Source organism: Perca fluviatilis, chromosome 8 (genome assembly GCF_010015445.1).
Source record: "Perca fluviatilis chromosome 8, GENO_Pfluv_1.0, whole genome shotgun sequence".
In the NCBI taxonomy this organism is placed as follows: domain Eukaryota; kingdom Metazoa; phylum Chordata; class Actinopteri; order Perciformes; family Percidae; genus Perca; species Perca fluviatilis.
In genome coordinates, this window is record NC_053119.1 from 6,290,918 (window position 1) to 6,307,672 (window position 16,755).

Sequence of the window (16,755 nt, forward strand, 5' to 3'; positions counted from 1 at the left end):
ATCACAGTAGAAATTAGTAGCCTATTAAAAGTATACATGTAGTAGTTGTAATTTGGATTGTACTGAGGATGCGACCGCCTTCACAGAGAGCCAAACGAGAACCTTTTTTTCTCCTCATCTCTCCTCATGTCATGCTGTATTCTTTTCCTTAATACCCTGTCTTCCTGTCCTGTCTACCCCATTGTATATGTATGTTTGTATATGTATGGTCAGGTTGATTGATAATTTCGCTGGTACTTGTGACTATGTGACAACAATAAAGGGACGATTACTACTTACTACTACTAAGCCTCAAACAGCTTCAAATGCATGCACTGTTTAAAAGCGGTCTGTGTCAGTGTTATTTTAGTAGTTTTACAGCCTCCCTCTCTGTACAGTGACAGTATGGGGGCTTTATGTTGAGCTGTATTCTGCTTCTATTTTAGTCTGTTAGCCATAGGAGGCGACATGGTGGCCCCTGTAAAGCTCCACTAAGCAGCTGGCTCCCTGGAGACCACAGAGCCCGCAGAAGGACCCAGCCCTGGTGTAAACCTGTCACACACACACACACACACACACACACACACACACACACACACACACACACACACACACACACACACACACACACACACACACACACACACACACACACACACACACACACACACACACACACACACACACACACACACACACACACAGGTAGTCATTTATCCAGGGGCAAGGGGACTGCTCGTCCTGTTAGCACTTTTTCCCACTGAGACACTTAAACACACACTGGGGACATTACCAGCTAATAGATTCGGAGACAGTATTTTGATCCTCGAGTGAATGTGGCGCAAACGAAAATATGATACAATATGATATGATAAATGATGCAAAATGTGGGGCGCCTGGATAGTTCTCCTGGTTGTGTGTGCGCCCCATGTATAAAGGCTGAGTCCTTGCCGCAGCGGCCGCCGGTTCAATTCTGACCTGCGTCACCTTGCTGCTTGTCATGTCCCCTCTCCCCTTTCACTTTATCTTCAGCTGTCCATTACGGAGGCCTAAAATTCCCCAAAAATGATTGATGCAAAATGATCAGTGTTAAAAAGTAATTACATTTGCTCAAAAACTCTACTTAAGTTCTACATCTTAGTGGCAAATACTCAATGGTGAAATGCAACTAAGTACTACTTAAGTAAAGTTTCAAGATACTTGTATTTTACTTGAATGACTTGAATATTTCCACTTTAAGGTACTTTATACTGTACTTTTTACTCCAATACATTCATTTGACAGCTTAAAGGTCCCATGACATGGTGCTCTTTGGATGCTTTTATATAGGCCTTAGTGGTCCCCTAATACTGTATCTGAAGTCTCTTTTATATAGACCTTAGTGGTCCCCTAATACTGTATCTGAAGTCTCTTTTATATAGGCCTTAGTGGTCCCCTAATACTGTATCTGAAGTCTCTTTTATATAGACCTTAGTGGTCCCCTAATACTGTATCTGAAGTCTCTTTTATATAGGCCTTAGTGGTCCCCTAATACTGTATCTGAAGTCTCTTTTATATAGACCTTAGTGGTCCCCTAATACTGTATCTGAAGTCTCTTTTATATAGACCTTAGTGGTCCCCTAATACTGTATCTGAAGTCTCTTTCCCAAAATCCAGCCTTGGTGCAGAATAACAGCCACTAGAGCCAGTCCCACAATGAGCTTTCCTTAGGATGTGCCATTTCTGTGTCTGTAGCTATTGAGGAGGAGAGAGGGGGGGCAAGGTGGAGGGTGGGGGTGTGGCCTTGACCAACTGCCACTTTGCTCGTTTGAAAGCCATGATGTCTCTCTCTCATGGGTGGGCCAAATTCTCTGGGTGGGCAAAGCAGAGAAAAGGGAGGTAACCTTGCTCCTTATGACATCATAAGGAGAAGATTCCAGATCAGCCCATCTCAAGCTTTAATTTTCTCAAAGGCAGAGCAGGATACCCAGGGCTCGGTTTACACCTATCACCATTTCTAGCCACTGGGGGACCAGAGGCAGGCTGGGGGAACGCGTATTAATGTTAAAAAACCTCATAAAGTGAAATGTTCATGCCATGGGACCTTAAAAGGTGCTCCAAGCGATGTCACATGTTTTTTTAGGATACAACATTTTTTCTCATATACAGCAAACATCTCCTCACTATCTGCTAGCTGCCTGTCCCCTGAACACTGTAAAATAACGCGGTCTCTATAGACAGCCCAGGCTCCACTAACGCTAACAAAAACACACTGCACCAACCTGCACCACCAAACATAACAAACAGTGTTCCGGCCAAAAACCGACAAGAAGGATTTGGGGGAAGGGAGGGGGAGGGGACGGGATGAGGAGGAGGCGGAGGGAGGGGCGAGCTAGCCTCCATTTTGTTTGACAATACTTTGAACGTTAACAAGAAGTGACGTCACCCAACATCGCTTAGAGCATGAATATAAAATCAACTAATAGATTTATTATTACAGGTCAAGCTAGCAGTAGGCTATTTAAAGTAATATTTTAAAGTAAAGGTAGCCACACTTATCAGCTGCAACAAGTCATGTACACATTAATGCATCAATAATTATATATATATATTATTAATGTATATTTTGATCTAAAATGGGCTGTGCCGTCTGATGATTACTTTTACTTCTGTGATTTTGAATGCAGGACTTTTAGTTCTAACGTAAGTTACAGTAAATTATGTAAGTAGTAAATTACATAAATTAAGTAAGTAAGTTATCTTTAAATACACGGCAGTATTGCAACTTTTACTTAACAATATTTTAGTACTTTTTCACCATTGCAAATACTGTATGTTTTACTCTAACTAATTCATTCTATTTTTAGCTGCTTTTTATGTGCCCCTTTTTTCGTGTTTGATCTTCATTGGTTTACTGTTACATGTTGATATTAATATAGAATATAATATTAATAACAAATAAGAAAGAGAGATTGATCATTTCAGTGATACAATCAGGGAAAAGCAGAGAAAAGCCAAAAACAACTTAAATCAAGCCGATGAAAAGTCCTTAAAAGTCAATGAAAGCAGAGTCACAAACAGCAGAAAACAAAACCAGAGCATTCAAATTCACAACAGGAAACAATTACACAACAGTTTCCTTAATAAAAGGAAATGTAAAGCCTGGATTGAAGCGACTTAGACAGAGCTCCGCTGTCGCCTGGCTGCACAGTTTCCCTGCAGCTCTCGCTTGAACACAGCAAACAGTTTTTACGAGACATCCATCATCTCGTATTTCTTCGACAAAGCAGCGGAGGAGGAAAAAATAGACCCGATTGATTTTGCTTTCCACGAAGAACAATAGACGGTGAAGTTGCTGGCTGCGGGAGTCCACAGTCTAAAGCCCAGAGGGCTTGTGGGATCTTGAATGTGGGATTCCCGCCAAACGCGACAAAGACCCGGCTTAGCCCACACAATAGCACGCCAACCCGGCTATATTTAAGACCAGCGGGCCAGATGCCGACCACACCAGCCCCTCACACGGCGTTTCTGCAGGCAGCATCAGTCTGGTGTTTCCGAAGCATCTGAACGCAGGTCATACCTAAATATAAAAAAACATTCTGTGCTGTTGGAGTGGAGAGGGACCGGTCAGCGTGAGCCGCCAACACAGCTCACAGGTGAGAATCTTCACATTTGTATGCGGAGACGTGCAGGTATTTGACTTCCAAGTGTCATCTGTGATGATTTTTATTTTTATTTTGCATTGGCATTTGTTTTTTTGTCATGTTTTCAGTGAATGTGGATCCTTAAATACCCAAACAAAAGTTACATTCATATTTTACCTCTACTAGGTAATGCTTTATTTTACGAGTCGGTAATTTCAGTATAATTTCCTAGAAAGTTTCACGCAAGGAGCTATGTCATTTGGTAAATTTGTAAAAAATAGGAAAGTCAAAGCCAAGAAAATATGCATTCTTTACTCATTTCAAATTGGAAATGTTGAATTGTTTGCTTGCCTATGGACAGATTTCACATATTTGCATGCTCAGCAGACCTGCTGTACTCTGACTAAAAGGATATCTAGGTTACACTAGCAACTATTTGAATTCATTATTTGGAAGTGTATCAAATTGACACCGTCTCGCACTATTATTAGCACCAATTTCCAGGAAAGTTCCTGGAAAACGATTAGGAGGAAATTGCAGATGTGTAAAATGAAGCGTTACCTTTGTTTTTTTTTGTTGACACTTTACCAAAAGATGTGTTGCTTCAACTCCATGGTCATTTTTAAGTCAATAATTGATCATTTAATTAAATATACATCATTTGTTGTTGTTTTTTTGGGCTTGGATTGTTGCGTTTCTGTTATTTTGTCCACCCTCTTGCACATTCTGGTATTTCAACCGCATGCAGTTCTAGAAAATCTGTGACAAAGGCAGGGGATATTTTAATTTAACCTTGATATGGCACATAATCAACTTGTTTGATCTTCAACTTTAGACAAAAAGACGTTAAATAGAACATTGTGCGGTGTCAGAGATTTTGGACAGTAAAGTCAAAACCAACGACCAGACAGCTGAAAAAAATCAAGACTGAATCAATGTCGTTGCTTGGAGGGAAGTCAATCTAAACTGAGAGTAATTTGGAATCTTTTAGCTCCTAGCTTATTAACGGCACATTTACTGTTCAGTCTTAATGTTTTAGGTTTTAAACATAGACTTTAAAAAGGCAGGAAACAGCAGAAAGAAACAGTTAGAGACTAGTTGGGGAAGAAAGCGGAGAATTTAGCAGCTAAAGAACCAGGTATTTTTCTCAGGAGTCTATTGGGACCAAATCAGTCAAGTCAAGTCAAGTCTAAAAGGAGAGCGAATAATTAAATTAATCATGTGGACACAAAACCCGACTCCAATGGGATGATCATGTTGCCCTGGGTCTGCTGGATGTGGAATTTGGCAGCTGTTGTAAACATGTTAGCCACACCTACTTTATAAGTCTATAATATGTCAGATGTTTTGTTTTCAGCTTGTTCTGCTGCCCCCATGTGGCCAAAATGTCAATGCATGTAACTTTAACTAGGTGCTCTGTAGTTAACGGGCTCCAAACCATAAGTTTGGTCCTTGAAACGCTGTTTATCAATCAATGTTTTATCGCCACTGCAGAGTGATGAACACTTATGAAGAATACGGCGAAGAGGAGCTCAGTGACTACATCATCCAGCTCGGTATTCAAGACTCTTGTCAAGATGCTTTTCTGAAATCTGCAGCAAGGTATACGGAAGCCACACCTAAACTTCACTCTCCCCCCCAAATCCTTTTTGTTGATAATTTGATGAAAGCCAGCTGACTGCCCTGTGCTTCCTCTGCTCCTGGCTGTTAGTTTAGAAGCAGCGACGGATGAAAATTTGAGAGTCCTGGCTGCCATCGAGCAAGGTGGGTTGGACGTACCTTTCAACATTACACAGCTTTGTCTTTTTTGTTCTATTCTGTGGCCGGCAGCCAGAGTCACAAGGCCGGCTGGCAGCTGTACGTGAGGACTGCCAGGGATCAGGAGGCTGGCCGACTGACAGGGAGAGCCAGATATATATATATATATAAACAGAAGAGATACAGTGTGAGAGGAAAAAAAGGAGGAGAGGAAAGAAACTTGATTTGCAGAAAAGGGGAAAAGTACCTCAGCTCCAGTGAGTCCTGGAGCGTTTCTCATAGCTTTTAAAAGTCTTTCCTCGTTTCGTTCTTGTAACCCGGGGGCTGTTGCCTTGTTGCCTTGTTGCCTTGTCGACCAGGTGAGGTCTTGATGCTCAGGGGGATGCTGAGGCACACCTTCGCCTTCAGGGAGTCGGACAGCCGCGGCTGGCTTCCCATCCATCGAGCCGCATCCCAGCCAGTCCTGGAGGTTCTGCAGACCGTCTTGAGATGTAAGTACATTTGTTCAGTAGGTCGTTTTAATGAACTATTAATAATGAAAACAATTCAAATAAATGGTGTGATCTTATGAAGGCGCTCATTATCTGGAGGTCCCTTCATAGCAACAATGTTTTAATGAATGCAGTAGCAAATATAAGGGAAGGGAGGGAAGCAGAACGTGTCTGTCTGCTGTTTGCTGCTGAAACACTGAGGCTGAACTACATGGTAGACAGTAAAAAAAACTGCAGGGCAGAAAAGAACAAAAAATAAAGTTCTGTATAGCAGCCGAGTTGGTAAGATGTCTGTGGTTTCAGAAATACCTGGGACACTTTCACATGATCATTTCATCTACAAAATTGATAATCGCAGCTTTAATTACCATTCTCTAACGTAACGCATTACTGCCCGGCATTGATACAGAATGTAACTTCATCATACATCCGGTTTAGCTGCTGTCCAGCTGGTTAAATTTAGCACACAGATGCTGAAAGTTTGTGTTTAGCGGCTATTCAGATGCTAAGTGACACAGCAACAGACTGTGGTAAAAATATAACCTCCAAAATGTAACGGGTGCAGTTTACCGCCAATAAATAAATGAAGATGACAAGCGAAATATTAATGCACAGAATACTCCACTGGGGAATGATGCTGCCTTCCAGCTTTATGACAGCATGATGTCTAGGTCTAAAATAACTTGTGATGGCTCCCCACTCATTCAGCCTGGAGGTCAGCCAGCAGCGGCAGCGAGGTCTCACCAGCCAGGTCACACAGCACAGCTGGCAGTGCGATGTGAACTCCAGGAACGGACATTTGATGACCTGTTTGTGTTTTTGTTTGTGTTCGTGTCAGTGGCAGCTCAGGGGCTCAGCCTGGAGGAGAAGACGGCCGTGGGAGGAGAGACGCCGCTGACGCTGGCAGTGAAAGCCGGACTGGTGCAGAATGTGAAGAGCCTGCTGGAGTACGGCGCCTCGCCTCACAACACCAACAGCAAAAACGAGTCGCCGCTTCTGCTCGGTAACAATGTAGAGTGGTGGTGGCCGGTTGGCTCAGTTGGTAGGGCGGGCGCACATATGCAGAGGTTTACTCCTCGACGCAGAAGGTCCAGGGTTCGAGTCCGACCTGTGACGGTTTTCCTGCATGTCTTCCCCCCTCTCTCTCTCTCTCCTTTCATATCTCAGCTTTCCTATCCAATAAAGGCAGAAATGCCCCAAAAATTGATTACCAACATTATGGTACCAACATTACGGTCCCATGGGGCAGTGATGATGAACATTAACAGAACATATCTCTGTTATCTTTGTTATTTGACCATCTTTACCATGTCATGAAGGAGGAAATTAGTCTAAATTAGTTTAATTCTGCTGTACGTTGGCGATTTTAACATGGGGGTCTATGGGGATGCAAATTTGCATTTCCTAGCATGGCAAAGGAATGTCCTGCCCTGCTCTGCCTCTGGTTGCCCTACTCTGCCTCGCCCTACTCTGCCTCTGGTTGCACAACCCTGGTATTCTTACCCTAACCAATCTCACTCCTCATGCCTAAACCTAACCAACCAAAGGCAACCTGTACTAGCCAATCAGAGGCAGAATAGGGCGGGGCATTCCTTTGCCATCCTAGAAAACACAAATTTGCTATGAGGATTAGTCTCACATTGCCAGACCTTCCTCCGCAGCGCTGCAAAGGAAGGTCTGGCTAGTCCACACAGCGTTCCGGGATGGGATAAAAACAAGCTCTGGTTTATCGGCTGCTGCTCGGTAAAACTGTAGAGCAGTGGTTCTCAAACTTTTTTGAACAATATACCCCCTTTGAAATATGTTTTCATCCAAGTGACCAGCACAAACATTTGGGGTAGAAATAACAATGCCGAGCTTTATAAAGATGCACAATACAATTTTGATTTACTAAAACAACAATTTTGTAACCAGAACACTCAAATGCTACATTTCAAAAGTTCATTCATTACAGTGTATAATTATTTTCGCAATTATGCATGACTATTTTTTTAATTCATTTTTTTATCTAATGTACTCCCTACAGTACTCCAAAGTACCCCATAGGGGTATGTGTACCCCCACCTCCAAACATTGCTGTAGAGAGTGGAGGGAGTGATAAATAAGAATAAAGGTCCTATGAGGCAATGATGATGATCATTACACCTTAATGGATGGATACAAAAATAGAGAGACATCTCCTGGGGTCAATTTGGAAAGTCTGTCCTCAAGGTATCGCCGGAGTAACAGCCATGTTCATGTAAAAAAAAAAAGAAGTGCTGTAAAAACTCAGAAAAACTAGTAGCTAAAAGAGGCTGAAAAGCTCCACATTCTGTGTGTGTTCACACCAGTGACACCTTTTACATTACACAGTCATCAGATTAATTCATTTAAAAAATATTAAGTGCAGCTTAAAGAAAGTCAGCAAAGCCTTGTTGTATAAACTGGAAAAGCCCATCCTAGGACATGCAAATTTGCTATAGGGATTGACTCCCTTCTAGAGCCAGTCTCAAGTGGCCACTTGATGAACTGCAGTTTTTTGGCACTTCTGCGATGGCAGATTGTTTCATAGTTCAGCTTCACAGAACCACAGAACTGCTCACATGGCTGCGGTTTTTGTCCTTTCTTCCCTCCAGTAACATCCGCGTATACAGATCATTTTGGCATTATCTGCCCAAGTCTTAAATCTTAAAGGAATACGCCACCGTTTGTTGAAATAGTTCTTATCACGGTCTCCCCTGGCTGTAGATAGGTGGGCCAACGCATGTTTTGTCTCAGTGCAAGTAATTAGGTTGTTTTTTTGTCTTTTGTTGGCTCACTTTTGCTCACAACATGCTAACCGGCAACATAGGATTCCATTCACTACGCTAAGCTAACTAGCGCCGGCGCTGCCGGTGTTGCACCGGACTAAAACAATGCATGCACAAAAAATGCTTTGGCCCACCTATCTACAGCCAGGGGAGACCGTGATAAGCCCTATTTCAACAAACGGTGGCATATCCCTTTAAGTCTTTAATCATATTTATTTGCTTATCATATTTATGATATTATCATAGGTACCATTTAAACATTTTCTTTCATTAAAATAACAATGAATAAACAGATATTCTGCATTACTAGACTCAGCTTTCAGTAATGTTGGGACATTTGGTGTGAAACATTTCCTGTGCCCATGTAAAAAAGGCCAGGGCCAGGACAGGCACTACACTTCCTGCCTAAAGGAGGAAAGCTACAGTACACAATGCTTTCTTTTTTGTGGTTTGTTCTGCATTCATAATTCATTGCCGATTAAGACAGACCTTTTCCTCGCCTTGCAGCGGTGAAGGCCGGCTCGTACGAGATGACGTACACTCTGGTTGCTCACAACGCCTGGGTGGATCAAGTGTGCGGGAAGAAGTGGACGGCGATGCATGAGGCGGCCAAGGTCGGCAACGTGGACATCCTGATGCTGCTGCTGAGGAACGGCGGCCCGGTAAACCAGAAGGACGTGACGGGGGTGACGCCGCTCGCAGTGGCTGCAGAGCACGGGCACTTCCACATCGCCGAGATTCTGCTGAACTGTGGTCAGTCTCGATATAAAAGTGCAGGTTTAGAGACCTTGGAGAGACATTTACAACTTACAAGAGAAACTATTTAAAATATGATGAATTGTCAGATATCACAACGGTGTAAGAAAAAATATTACAATACTTTAAAATTAAATGATTTGCCAAAACATTTGACCAGTTCTGACAGTATGAGGGATTCATTTGTCTAATTTGTATTTCCCCTCTATTTTAAAGTGTACAAGTCCAATCTCCCCTTGTTTCTTCCCTCCCCTCCCTGCCCAGGTAGCAGCGTTAACTCTCAGGCCTGTAATGGTGAAAGCGTCCTGCTTGATGCGGTCGGATCAGGAAACACGACCTGCATTCAGCTGCTGCTGGACAATGGAGCCAACCCCAACCTGCCCAGCCACACGGGACACCTGCCCATCCACAAGGCAGCGTACGCCGGACACTACGAGTAAGCTCCTTCTGTCCAACACTGTGACAGCTTGTAGGGGATGCCAGTCAGAAAGTGAAATTTGTCCGCATGTCTTTGTAAAATAAAGGGTGCTAAAGGCTTGGAGACATTGCCTGCTTGCAGGGCTGCAGGGCTAATGATTAACAAACCAACAAATTAAGATAGCTTTTTTTTCTTGATTAATCGGTTAGTTGTTTGGTCGAAAAAAATGTTGTTTCCAACATGTTTCCCAAAGTCCAAGATGATGTCATCAAATGTCTTCTTTTTGTCAACAACTCAAAGATATTCAGTTTACTGTCACAGAGGAGTGAAGAACTATTGGACACTGTGGCAGCTTGTAGGCAATGCCAGTCATATCAGAAAGTGAAATTTGTAAAGTAAAGGGCGCTAAAGGCTCAGAGACATTACCTGCTTGCAGGGCTAATGGCTAACAAATGTCTTGTTTTGTCCACAACTTAAAGATATTCAGTTTACTGAGTGAAGAAACCAGAAAATATCCACATTTAAGAAGATGGAATCAGAGAAAAATGGCTCAAACTGATCAATTATCAAAATAGTTGGCGGTTAATTTCATAGTTGACAACTAATGGATTAATGGACTAATCTTTGCAGCTCCAAATGTCACCGTTGTAAATGCTGGTGTGCCCGAAACTTTAGACTCACAGCCTGTTTGAACTCTTGGTTCTTGTTCATTGATTGGACCCTTGTTTTTTTCCCCACAGTGCTCTGAAGATGCTGATACCTCTGTCCACCAAGAAGGCCATCAAAGAGGCGGGTCAGAGCCCGGTCCACTCTGCGGCGGAGGGCGGCCAGATCCGCTGCCTGAAGCTCCTGTTGGCCTGCGGCTACGATGTCAACTACCGCATGAACACCAGAAACTCCGAAAACTACCGGGACATGAGGAAGAGCGCCTTGTACTTTGCCGTCTCCAACGGGGACGCGCACTGCACCGAAATCCTGCTGGCGGCCGGGGCGAAGACGGACCTGGACCCGCTGTGCTGCCTCCTGGTGGCGGTCAGGTCGGGGCGCTACGACATCGTGAAGCTGCTGCTGGCGGCCAAAGCGGACGTGAACTGTTACTTCACGGTGGTGAGCGACACGGTGTTCCCCACGGCGCTGCAGTACTGCCTGAAGGACGAGGTGATGATGAGGCTGCTGCTCAACAACGGCTACAAGGTGGAGAGGTGCTTCCAGTGTCACCACGACAGCGCTTTTGAAGCTGCGAATGAGAGGAAAATCCCAGTGAGTGACAGCTGTTACTAGTTTTCCTTAAAGCAATGGATTGACATTTAAGGAAATACGCTCACGTGCTTTCTGGCGGAGAGTACGGTGCAGATCCACTTGTCCGTGCGACGCTTCTGTCGCGTCGCGCCACGCTCTATTCCTGTGGGTGACGTCAAGCGACTTCAACGCTCCTGCAAAGCATTCCGGGAAGGCGGCGCTACATTTGAAAAAATGCTGCGCGTCAAAAAGCTGGCCGATGCCCAGCTTTATGCAAATGAATCGCGTTGAACGCGACGCGACTATCCAGTAGAAGTAGACGAAAATCTTTCAAACTGACCTTTGTTGATCTGAAATGAAGACATATTCAGCAACTGCATGGCCTATTTTCTATTGACACTCTGTTGAAATTCTCGAGTAGACACACCCACGTCACGCGTTCGTTCAATCAGGTGCTGGTTAGGGGCGTGGAGCATCAACCATGGCTATATGACGTTGCGACACCACGCGACAGTCGTGTCGCAAAAGTGGATCTGTACTGTTAAAGCTGTTTCATGCTTCTTGCGTTCGGCGTGGTACGGACGGCAATATGACGCAAACGCAGCCTGGGGCGACTGTGTGTGGAGGGTCGCCGAGCAGCGCACCTCCAAGATTTTGTAACAATGCGGACGCAGTCTGATATCTGTCGCTTAAATATAAGAGTACAGCCTAGCTTAGCTTAGCACAAAGACTAGAAAACAGCTAGCCTGGCTTTTTCGGTTGTGGCTAGAAGGGATACAGCCATGGCCAGAAGTTACGGAAAATCTCACAAAATCTAATATGATAATATTAATACTTTCCCCAAGGAATCCAAAGGAAACCAATCGTTTTTGGTGCCTAAACTTAGCTGTCGTAGCCAGTTTTTCTTGGCTAAACACTGTGGCTGTATGTATCCCTTCTAGCCACAACGGTCTCTTTCCAACGTTAACAAAATTTCATGTCATTCATTAGTTACCATTTATTTAGCCGTCATTATAAATGGGTTTACGTTTTATACACCCATATAAAGAAAACATTAACAACCGTTTGAATGTCTGTCCTCTCTCCAGTTCTGTGAGATCATGAGCCTCAACTGCGTCATGCATCTGTCTGGGAGCGTGGTCCGGACGCTGCTGGACTACGTCAGCCACGTCCACATCTGCTCCAAACTCAGACTCCTCCTGGAGAAGCAGACAGAGTGGCCCGAAATATGTGACATCCTCAGTGAGTTCATTTATCAACAGCTGCGACAGCGATCCTGGTACTGTTTTCACCTTGTGATGCTGTGTGTGTGTGTGTGTGTGTGTGTGTGTGTGTGTGTGTGTGTGTGTGTGTGTGTGTGTGTGTGTGTGTGTGTGTGTGTGTGTGTGTGTGTGAAATGGGAGTTGAGTTGAACCATACAGTGAAAATGGTCATTCACCGTTGGGGACCATGAACCTCTATACAAAATGTCCGGCAAATCATACATATACATACATACATACATACATACATACATACATACATACATACATACATACATACATACATACATACATACATACAGATACACATGTCATCATTCAGGTCGTGTCTCTAGAACATCAAAATGTCGACCTTCTTGTGGCGCGAGAGGAAAAGTCAGTAAGTCACCAAAGTCTGTAGGATTTATCTATATCTATTTTATATGTGTGTGTGTTTGTGTGTGTCTGTGTCTGTGTGTGTGTGTGTGTGTGTCTGTCTGTAATGAAGCCTGTAAAACCAGGAAAAGACAACACTTTTGCCAAATAACAATATTACCATATTCAAAATTTAAGACAATATCTAGTCTCAGATAGATACTGTAGATAGATACTATAGCTAGATAGATAGATAAATACATACTGTAGATAGATAGATCGATACTATAGATAGATAGATTGATAGATACTATAGATAGATACTATAGATAGATAGATCGATACATAGATACTGTAGAATCTACAGTATCTATCTATGTATCGATCTATCTATCTATAGTATCTATCTATAGTATCTATCAATCTATCTATCTATAGTATCGATCTATCTATCTACAGTGTAGATAGATAGCTAGATAGATAGATACTGTAGATGGATAGATAGATAGATACTATAGATAGATAGATACTATAGATAGATAGATAGCTAGCTCGATAGATAGATAGATACTATAGATAGATAGCTAGATAGATACTGTAGATAGATAGCTAGCTAGCTAGATAGATAGATTTTATTAATCCCCAGCGGGAAAATTAAAGTGTTTTCGCAGCCAGGTACCTTAAAAAACATCACAATACACTATTATATTAATACAATACAATACAATACAATAACAATACAATACAAATGCATTTTAAGAGGGAGGGATACAAATACAAATACAGTGGGAATGCATTGCACAGAACAGAGTTTTACAATATCACAATATCTGTATAATATTGATGTAATATTGATATATTGCCCAGCCCTAGCAGAAACTAATTATAAAGCTCCGTAAAGCCGAGAGGAGCTACGGATTCAGCTGATAAGATTTGAATGACTCCCTGATCCGTGCTCTAGTGCTAACCACAGGACAAACCGTTGTATTTAGCTCCACTACCAGACAGACACTAGCAGCACTGTAGGCCTTTTAGTTTAGTCTCCTTCCTGCACAAAGTCTGCAGATTTCTTTCCCGTCTCTCCTTTATATCATTGTCTTTAATCCTCTCAGTTCTGTGTTTTATTACAGGTTGGATCAATAACGTAATAACAGTTTTGTGGTCCTTGCTCTCCAGACAGTCCTCGCTCCCTAAAGCACCTCTGCAGACTGGACATCAGGAGGCGCCTGACCCTGAAGAAACTCAACAACCCTGAGGTCATGAACTCGCAAGTTTTCCCTCCCAGACTGAAGAGCTACATACTGTACCAGGAGCTCGACCTCTACAGCCAGGACTCTGAATGCATCATGTGAACATCTCCTGCTCGTTCTGAAAGGATGTAACTATTTTTTAAATCTTGGTAACCTCTGGTTTTTATAAGCACAATACTGTATAAACAAACTTACAAAAAGTACTTTTAGCAGTGTTTTTTTTCCCTCTCGCCACATTTTAGCCCATTTACTTTAAGCTAAATGTACTTTACATATTTTCCAGATCACATTCCTTTTTTCTCACCACATTGTTGCACTTTTTGGCCCGTTACAGGCTTAAATGGGAGGTGTTGAAGATCAGTCCACCTGTCTGCAAGATATCTCAACAACTACTTGACCAACCCGATCTCACTCCCAACTCATAAAATACTGATGTTTGGTCAGTGTCTCTCAGCGTCAGATACCGACGCAACACTCTATGGAGGGAATATTTATTCATTATCCAAATTGAAAGTCCAAAGAGAAATCGAAGCGAGATCAAATTAAAACTATTATTTTACTACGCTACTAGGAAAAATCATGCCATTCATTTTTACAATTACATTTAAAAAAGAAAAAGGAAACTGAAAAAGTTGAAATGTAAAATGATAATTTAAAATGCAAAGCTTAAATATAAATGCTTAAACTGAAATCTTTGAAATATTTTATTGAATGACAAATATGAAACTCAAAATGTGAAATGGAAAAGCTTAAATAGAAATACTTAAATTAAAATCTCAAATAGAAAAAAAAAAAATATTATTTTAGCCATTGCACTTAATAATTTTCAATTTGAAGTTTTATTTTTTGAATTTTACATTTGGTAATCGCCTTTTGACATTTTAAGATTCACCATTGCTATTTCTATTTAACATTAAGGCTTTTCATTTTGAAACAACCCAGGACTTTCACCCAGGAGACTGGGGTTCATGTCCCATTCTTGTCCCACGTGTCACTGAAACGTACATTTTGTAACCCCACCAACAATCTATTCCTATACCTAACTGTCCCGTTCTTGTGCCGCATGTCAGTTTAACGTACGTCCAGACCCAGAGCGACAAAATGTGACGCCAAGAGTCCCGACCAAGTGCGTCTAAATATGAAGCCAAAGGGCTAGACGCGAGTCCCGAAAGCATCAAACAGTGAGGCTCAGAGACCCGACCAAGCGTTTTTTGATGCGATGGGACTGAGAATGTGACTTGGCAGATTTGAAATATTATACATCTAATGCAAGAACTTAAGAAATATAATAAATTTTTCTTTTCAGCCTCAAACCAACAATGAATTGATCTATCAGCATGTGATGTGTGTGTATCAAACATCCAGTCTCTGTTTTTGAAGTGTCAGCTGTTTAAATCGTAACAGTGATTGTTGATCACCTGATGCCTGTAATTCACAGCATATTGATGATGGAAGTTCAGTTGCTTGTGCGATAACGTGGGTATAAGATATATTACCTTCAAAGAGATTTCAATATTTAATATCAATTTAAAAGAGATTTCGATATAGGGCTTTTTTCGTTATATATTATTTTTAAAATGGATCTATTCAGAGTAGTGTAATTTTTATTTAATATCTTTATTTATGTTTTGTGTGATTACTGTATTAACTGTAAAATATGATTTGTATTTTCAAATGTTGTGTAATGTGAAGTAATGTCTTGTGTGTATGGTGTGTAATATAATATTGTAAATTGTATTGTCACATGATAGATTGTAGGACCCCAGGAAGAATAGCTTTTAGCTTATGCTGAAGCTAATGGGGATCCAAATAAAACAAACAAACAAACAAACAAACAAACGTCATCTGCAATTTATGATTTTGAAAGAAAATTAAAGATTCGGTCACCGGTTCTGTAATGTTATTTCTCGCCAATAAAAAAGTATTATTTAGTAATCTGTGTTTGGTCCTGTAGCACTGGGATTATGAGTATCAAATTTAATGTCAATTTTGAACTAAATTGTTTTTACAATTCCTCCATATTAAAAGGTGGAGCCTGTGATTCTGGAGGAAGATTATTGAACGCCCAAACAAATACACCCCTCCCATCAGAGCATTAGCCAGATTTACCATCCTTCTCGCTCCCACTGCTTTCTCTTCATACATCCACGGTTTCCCCCCCGTCCTGTCCTGTGCCCTAGCCCGAGCGGAATAATGTTGTGTGACTCAGTCCGAGCAACTTTGTTTGTTTGTCCCATTAAGGTTTAGAGCTCAACAGTTACCGCCCACTTTTTTTAATTTATTTTTTAAAGATGACTTTTTGGGCATTTTAGGCCTTTACTTTTATAGGACAGATGAAGACATGAAAGGGGAGCGAGAGGGGGAATGACATGGAGCAAAGGGCCTGCAGGTCAGAGTCGAACCCGCAGCCGCCGCAGTATTGGGAATTTTATTCTTTTATTCCTGTATTTAATCTATTTTTGATTAACTGTTTTAATTTTGTATGAATTGCTTTAATTTTGTATTAACTATTTTTAATTTTGTATTGATTTCTAACTGTTTTAATGTTTTAGGTAAAGCACATTCAATAGCATCGCTGCCGAAATGTGCTATACAAATGAAATTGCCGCGGCGCGCCGAGGAGTGAACCTCTACACACGGGCGCGCTCCACCAGGTGAGCCACCCAGGCGCCCAACCGCCCCCTTTTTTTTAACGGCTCAAGTTACCGAGGTGATTTCCCCCCTTCAATATCTGTGATGTTTAGAGGTGTCCCAGAATAGTCAAATATTCGATGCTTCGATTGGAAAAAGCCTGATTCGATTGCCAGTCTCACAGTCGAATCCTCGCAGCGCTGTA

The 16,755-nt window shown here is 42.0% G+C and overlaps 1 protein-coding gene across 1 annotated transcript; it reads left to right on the forward strand.

Annotated features, from left to right (window-relative positions):
• The first annotated feature begins 3,482 nt into the window (after positions 1-3,482).
• LOC120564620 (ankyrin repeat and SOCS box protein 15-like) lies at positions 3,483-14,464 on the forward strand. Its single transcript, XM_039809765.1, has 10 exons — positions 3,483-3,614; positions 5,097-5,204; positions 5,314-5,366; positions 5,720-5,851; positions 6,690-6,854; positions 9,148-9,393; positions 9,661-9,832; positions 10,555-11,074; positions 12,142-12,295; positions 13,846-14,464. Exons 2-10 carry the CDS (start codon positions 5,101-5,103, stop codon positions 14,019-14,021), a joined length of 1,722 nt encoding a protein of 573 aa, XP_039665699.1. The 5' UTR covers positions 3,483-3,614; positions 5,097-5,100; the 3' UTR covers positions 14,022-14,464.
• Positions 14,465-16,755: the final 2,291 nt, after the last annotated feature.

Bases quoted from the DNA above. Each gene is read 5' to 3' on its own strand.
- LOC120564620 (XM_039809765.1), top strand. From the start codon at position 5,101: ATGAACACTTATGAAGAATACGGCGAAGAGGAGCTCAGTGACTACATC. The intron at 5,205-5,313 runs GTATACGGAAGC...CCTGGCTGTTAG, and splicing joins TTTCTGAAATCTGCAGCAAG to TTTAGAAGCAGCGACGGATG. The intron at 9,833-10,554 runs GTAAGCTCCTTC...TTTTCCCCACAG, and splicing joins GCGTACGCCGGACACTACGA to TGCTCTGAAGATGCTGATAC.